Consider the following 6,000-nt stretch of genomic DNA (forward strand, 5'->3'; position numbering starts at 1 on the left):
TTAGCAGAGCAGCAGCTGTAACCTAGAGAGGAGACACTGAAGCTATGTGGGCCCCTGGACGAGCCAGACTCCTGTTATATTCCCACTGTATATTAGGCAACAGTAAGGACCTGAAGGCACCTAAGATACTCTTGGTGCCCTAGCTGAATTTACATGACAATCCATGATACAGGCACTTAGTAAGCATTATATAATTCTCGCTTAGCTCGCGCACATGTGCTCGCGCTCTCTCTCTCTCTCTCTATATTTATATACACGCATACATGCATATATAGTAAATACTAAGTACAGTTTTAAGTTATACACACATACACAGGGACACACATTGGGTGCCCACAACAACCTTGTAAGGTAAGCAGAAGTGTTAAATAACTTCCCCACATCTGGTAACTAGTAGATCCATTCCTGGAACCATGTCGTCTTAAATTATGAACCAGAAGTCAAAAAAGTATAATTTATAGCTTTAATCCACGGATCTCCAATATTTGGATAGTTTTCAGATACATAATGACACTGAATATTGAAATTTACTATAGATATTTTAATTATTTTGACTGAAAGTACAAGAGTAGTGTCATATACATTATATGGGTCTGTCAGTAAGAAAAAAATTATTAACAGCATCTGTGCAAAAGTTTTTATACGGTATTTTGCAGTATCACAAAGAAGTACATGATGTGGTCACCACCTTGACTATATTCTTCCTACAGTTAAGGAATATGGAGCAGAAAGATAAATTGAGTGTGTTCAGTGGAGAATTATGCATGAGGTTTCATTAGAGAAGAATTCAAATAGGAAAATATGCTATTGAAGTACATTTAAATGGATATATGCCTATCTTGTCATTTGGTATGCAAAAGATGGTGTTTGCATTAAGCTGATGGGGAAGGTGTTGTTTTCTTTGCAGTATGTATTCAAAATGTACCTTTAAAAAATAAAAGCTTTCTTTTCTCTGAAAAAACAGAGAACTGTCTGTTATTTTATTTTAAATACAAAACACATTTAACTTCTGTCAACAGCTTACCTTTTAAATAATGCAGTTTGTTCTTGCATTCGTTATCTGCAATTAGAGTTCTCAAAAAAGCTTTTAGTGTTTTTCTCCCCAACTTTTAGAACTAATTCATTGTAACTGTTAACATTTTAGAAAATAGTGGAAACCCTAAGTCATATTGGAAAACTGAACAAAGAAATTTTCTTTCTGGATATTGCCATTGAATTAGTTAAAGAATCCTCAGCTGTTGTGCTGAACTGCATAATGATTAGATATTTACACCGTTTCCTAGCTAGCGTTAAGTCAGACTCAAATGTTTTCTTTTTAACCCAGGCTAGTTAATAAGAAATGCCATGCTGGCAGCCAGCTTGATGATATCTTTAGTTCGTAAGCCTTAGTTTGTGCAAATTACCTGTTTACACCAGTCTTCAGCATCTAAGTAAAACAAGAGTCAAGAGATCAGTTCTTTTCTTTGTGATGTATTTTTTAAAAAGATTTCTCAGGTACCTATGGCTGTCTGGGATGCCTTTTCATCCAACTGTGATGGGAGTCGTCACATGTTCTCATTTCTTATTTCCTGTCTATGAGCAAGATGAATACAGATAGCTGAGCAAGCGTGCGTGTGTGCGCGCACGCGTGCGTGTGTGTGTGTGTGTGTGTGTGTGTGTGTGTGTGTGTGTGTGTGTGAGATGAGAGAGAGGGGTTGGTTTTTTACACCCTCTTATTTAAAAATGTAACTGGAACCAGGAACCAAATGGTATGTGGATTTGCGTGGGGCAGGGAATATAAACAGCCGAGCCTAGAAATGCAAGGTGTGTAGTAGATTCATTGACCTCGTTGTTTGCCCAGCTGCAGAGTGACTCCCTTTTCATTCCCCAGCTGCCCAGCTGCTTCCTAATGCTATTTTATTTTTCTTTTAAGCTGGAGTAGCCACCCAAGCTTCCCCTCCTCCACAGGTTTGATAATTACTAAAAACAGACAACTTTGCAGTTGCAGCTCAGAAAAAGCTGCCACAAATTTGTAGTTTAGCCCTTACTTTGTTCTTGTTCATCAGTGCCTTTCACATAATTTACTAGCTTACATTTTTAAGGAAAGACATCATCAGATTTTATGAAAATAAGTAAAGGCTCTTCATTAAACCCATATTTTACTCTTCAAAATAGTCAAATTGAGACAGTGTATTCAGTTGAACCATGAGAAAGTGCTGATTTTCTCTCTTTATATAACCTACAAAAATAGCAATTTTGTATGGTTCAACCGAAGTAAATATATTTATTCCAGTGGTGCTTTGAGTACCCAAACTATTTTATAACTCATATTTTGAAGTGAGAAAAATAAAGTTCCTTACTTCAAAACATTAAATTAATCCCAACTTCTTAACAACTATACCTTAGTTATAAAATTGCCTCAATAACTTATAGTTATTTACAAATGAAATAAAACCCATCTTCTGCAGATGAGAATTTGACATAATATATGAGAAAGCGTCATGACTGATTACTCGGGTGCTTAATTCCGATGTGTTCCTAGGTGCAATGGCATTGGAATCATCATACTTTACACATGTTGCTTTTTTTATGAAGTATAATTGTGCTCGAAATGAACAGGTTTCAAAATTGGCCCAGATGTCCGACTCTGCATATGAAAACACTGAAGTTATATTGGAAAACTCTGATTTTTAGGTAAAATCTCTGAAAATCTGTGACTGTTATACTTCTGTATCTAAGAATACAGAGATTATATACAGATATAACAGATTTTATTATAAGAATAAATAATCCATTTTTTATTTTGAGAAAATATTAAGTATCTACATTATCTAAAGTGCTTTGAGAAATAACTATATAGATGAGGTTTTTTTTCGGGTTAGCCTAGTTTTAAATTGGCCGTATGTTTCAAATGCCTCAAAAATGTGCATATTCTCTGACTGCAGTTCTACTTCTGGAAATGTATCCTAGGAAATAATGACAGAATTTTGTGAACAAACATTTCTGTAACAATAATATAACCAAAAAATTTTAATGATTAAGAATTTATTACATAAGCTTACAATATACATGGAAAGGGTACATTGCAAACAAAACTTTATGTTCTACGTATTCCTAAATTTATTAAAATGTTTGTTATGTTTATCATGTCTAAAAGAAATAAAATAGGATATACATCAAGGATTTTTAGCACAGCTTTATTTTATAAAGCAAAACAGAAATACCCTAAAATGTTCAACAATAGGAAAATTAGATATGTATGGCACAGTCATATAGGGAAATACTATACAGTCCTTAAGATTATGCTTTAGAAGAATATTTAGTGACATAAGAAAATATTCTGATGTATTAAATGAAAAAATGACAGTACCTTAAAAAAGGTAAATACAGTATGATCCCAGTTTTTTTAAAAAAGAAATGATATATATCATTTTAAAATGAAGTAGGTGTACATTTTCATAGGGAAAATGTACATCCTAACAGTGGTTATCTCTGCTTGCTTTTTATTTTTTTGTGTGTGTGTTATATGTTTTCTACATTGAACATAAAGTATTTTGTGATCAGAAAGACATTTTTTATTAAAATTATGTTTGAACCTCATTATATATGTTTTGTATTTTGACAAGCATGTTTTAAGCAATAAAATATAGTAAGGGCTGTACGTATTTAGAGTTTTTTATAAATCCAAGGTTGGGCTAAAATTTATCCATGAATAATGGTTTATTCTGCAGATTAATAATGCAGAAGAGATTTTAGAGAAACACTTTTAAGCTTAAACACTTTTAAGGGAACTGTTCAAGTACAGTGAAAGTATACATAAGACTCTGTAAATCATTTTTTCATCAAGGCCTATCCCCTGAGTGCCTCTTCCTGGCAGGTGCATTTGCATTTTTCTGTTTGCTTTAGGTAGAAGCAATAATCCATAATTCATCTATTTTACTAACAATCTGAAAGTTGGAAGGTGATATTTTTAACGTATATGTCATTTAATCGTTTCCATTCGCTCTCTAAGTTACAGATAGACAACTTTTAACAATTTGGTTCACATTTTCACAGGTGATGAAAACGTACCATATGTATCATGCAGAGAGCATCAGTGCAGAAAGTAAGCTGAAAGAGGCTGAGAAACAAGAAGAAAAGCAAATTGGAAGATCTGGTGATCCAGTCTTTCATATTAGACTAGAAGAGAGACATCAGCGACGAAGCTCTGTAAAGAAAATTGAAAAAATGAAAGAAAAGGTAAGTAAAAATAGATTGCAGAGCCTTTCTGTCCTCACTTGAGGTAGTATATAATCCTCATTTGAGGTGACAAGCCTAAGAACACTGATGCAATAGCTGATAGACACAGATTGTAAATTATTGTGAAACGACATGAATTTCCTCCCATGGGATTGCAAAATGTTTTAGAAACATAAAAATCATATAATAACAGCTGGACATCATTTAGTAGTGAATGCCAAGTATTCAATACACAATGTAGAGAACTTGAATATTAACAAAGAGATTTCATTGCAAATGGGCCTGAAGCCCAAATACATTGTTATTCCCCATAGCAGCGTAATTTTAGTTTGTTATTTAAATCAGATTTGAAATATACTTTCCTCAAAGGATTTCAGAGGTCATTTATAGATGTAGAATAAATTGTTTAGATTAATAAAAATGCATGTATGTTTCTCTGTCTTGTTAAAAATGACTTTGTTGGTTTTCCCAATGCCTGGATCTTCTCCTTCACCAGAGACAAGCAAAGTATTCGGAAAATAAACTAAAATCGATAAAGGCACGAAATGAATATCTCCTAACCCTTGAAGCAACCAATGCCTCAGTTTTCAAGTATTATATTCATGATCTTTCAGACTTAATTGATGTAAGTACTTGAAGTTTTTGTATTTTCCATATTAAGATGGAATTAGCAATAACTATATGCCACTATTTCTAAAACACCATCATTTATTAAAATAAATATCATTTCATGTAATACTCAGGAAGAAAAAAATGCTGCACATTAAACTATACATGATTCTAAGACACTATCAATTGTAAGATGCATGTGAAAAAATTGTATTCTAAAACCAATGAAAAAAAGAAACTATTACGTTCTGTGAAGCTGTGAGTGCCTGGTAAACTCTGCTAGGAAGGGGACCCAGTGCTTCTCAGATTATGCAGTAGCACAGCCCTAACTGCATTCATTAATTCAAAACACATTTATTGGGCTCCTACTATTGTGAGATGGCTGAAGCTATAGACAGTTCTTTTTTTTTCAATTAAGTTTATTGAGGTAACATAACATTGGTTAATACAATTATATAATTTTCAGGTATACATTATAATTTGACATCTGTATATTCTGTTCTGTGATTACCAAAGTCCAATTACCATATATTTGATCCCCTTTACCCACTTCACCCTCTCTCTACCCCGCTATGTCTGACTCCCTTTACTTCGTCTACCTCTCCCCTTATCCCCCACTCCCTACCCTCTGGTAACCACTAGTCCATTGTCCATGTCCCTGAGTCTCTGTTTGTTTGTCCTGTTCATTTGTTGCTTTTAGGTTTATATCCCACATACAAGTGATATCCTGTGATTTTCTACTTTTCCTGTCTGTCTTATTTCGCTTAGCATGATTATCTCAAGGTCCATCCATGTTGTCGCAAATGACAGTGTTTCATTTCTTCTTATGGCTGAGTAATATTACATTGTATATATATACGTATATACATATGTGTATGTATATATACATACATATATACGTAGATATATGTACTACAGCTTCTTTAGCCAATCATCTATCGTAGGATACTTCAGTTGCTTTCACGTCTGGGCCACTGTGAATAATGCTGCTATGAACATCGGTGTGCAAATATCTTTTTGGATATGGGTTTTCAAGTCTTTGGGGTAAATACCCAGGAGAGGGATTGCTGGATCATATAGTAGATCACTTCTTAGTTTTTTGAGGAACCTCCATATTGTTTTCCATAGTGGCTGTACCAATTTGCAGTCCCACCAGCAGTGTATGAGGGTTCC

At 33.9% G+C, this 6,000-nt stretch overlaps 1 protein-coding gene across 3 annotated transcripts in view; it reads left to right on the plus strand.

Annotated features, from left to right (window-relative positions):
* The window catches only part of SRGAP1 (SLIT-ROBO Rho GTPase activating protein 1), a 231,133-nt gene that overhangs the window by 148,563 nt on the left and 76,570 nt on the right, over positions 1–6,000 (plus strand). For all 3 annotated transcript variants that reach the window (XM_006923700.3, XM_025040948.1, XM_025040947.1), the window contains exons 5-6: positions 4,036–4,218; positions 4,715–4,843. In XM_006923700.3, the coding sequence (XP_006923762.2) occupies positions 4,036–4,218; positions 4,715–4,843 (312 nt within the window). The remainder of the gene's footprint in view (positions 1–4,035; positions 4,219–4,714; positions 4,844–6,000) is intronic.

This window comes from Pteropus alecto, unplaced genomic scaffold (genome assembly GCF_000325575.1).
Source record: "Pteropus alecto unplaced genomic scaffold, ASM32557v1 scaffold76, whole genome shotgun sequence".
Lineage (NCBI taxonomy): Eukaryota > Metazoa > Chordata > Mammalia > Chiroptera > Pteropodidae > Pteropus > Pteropus alecto.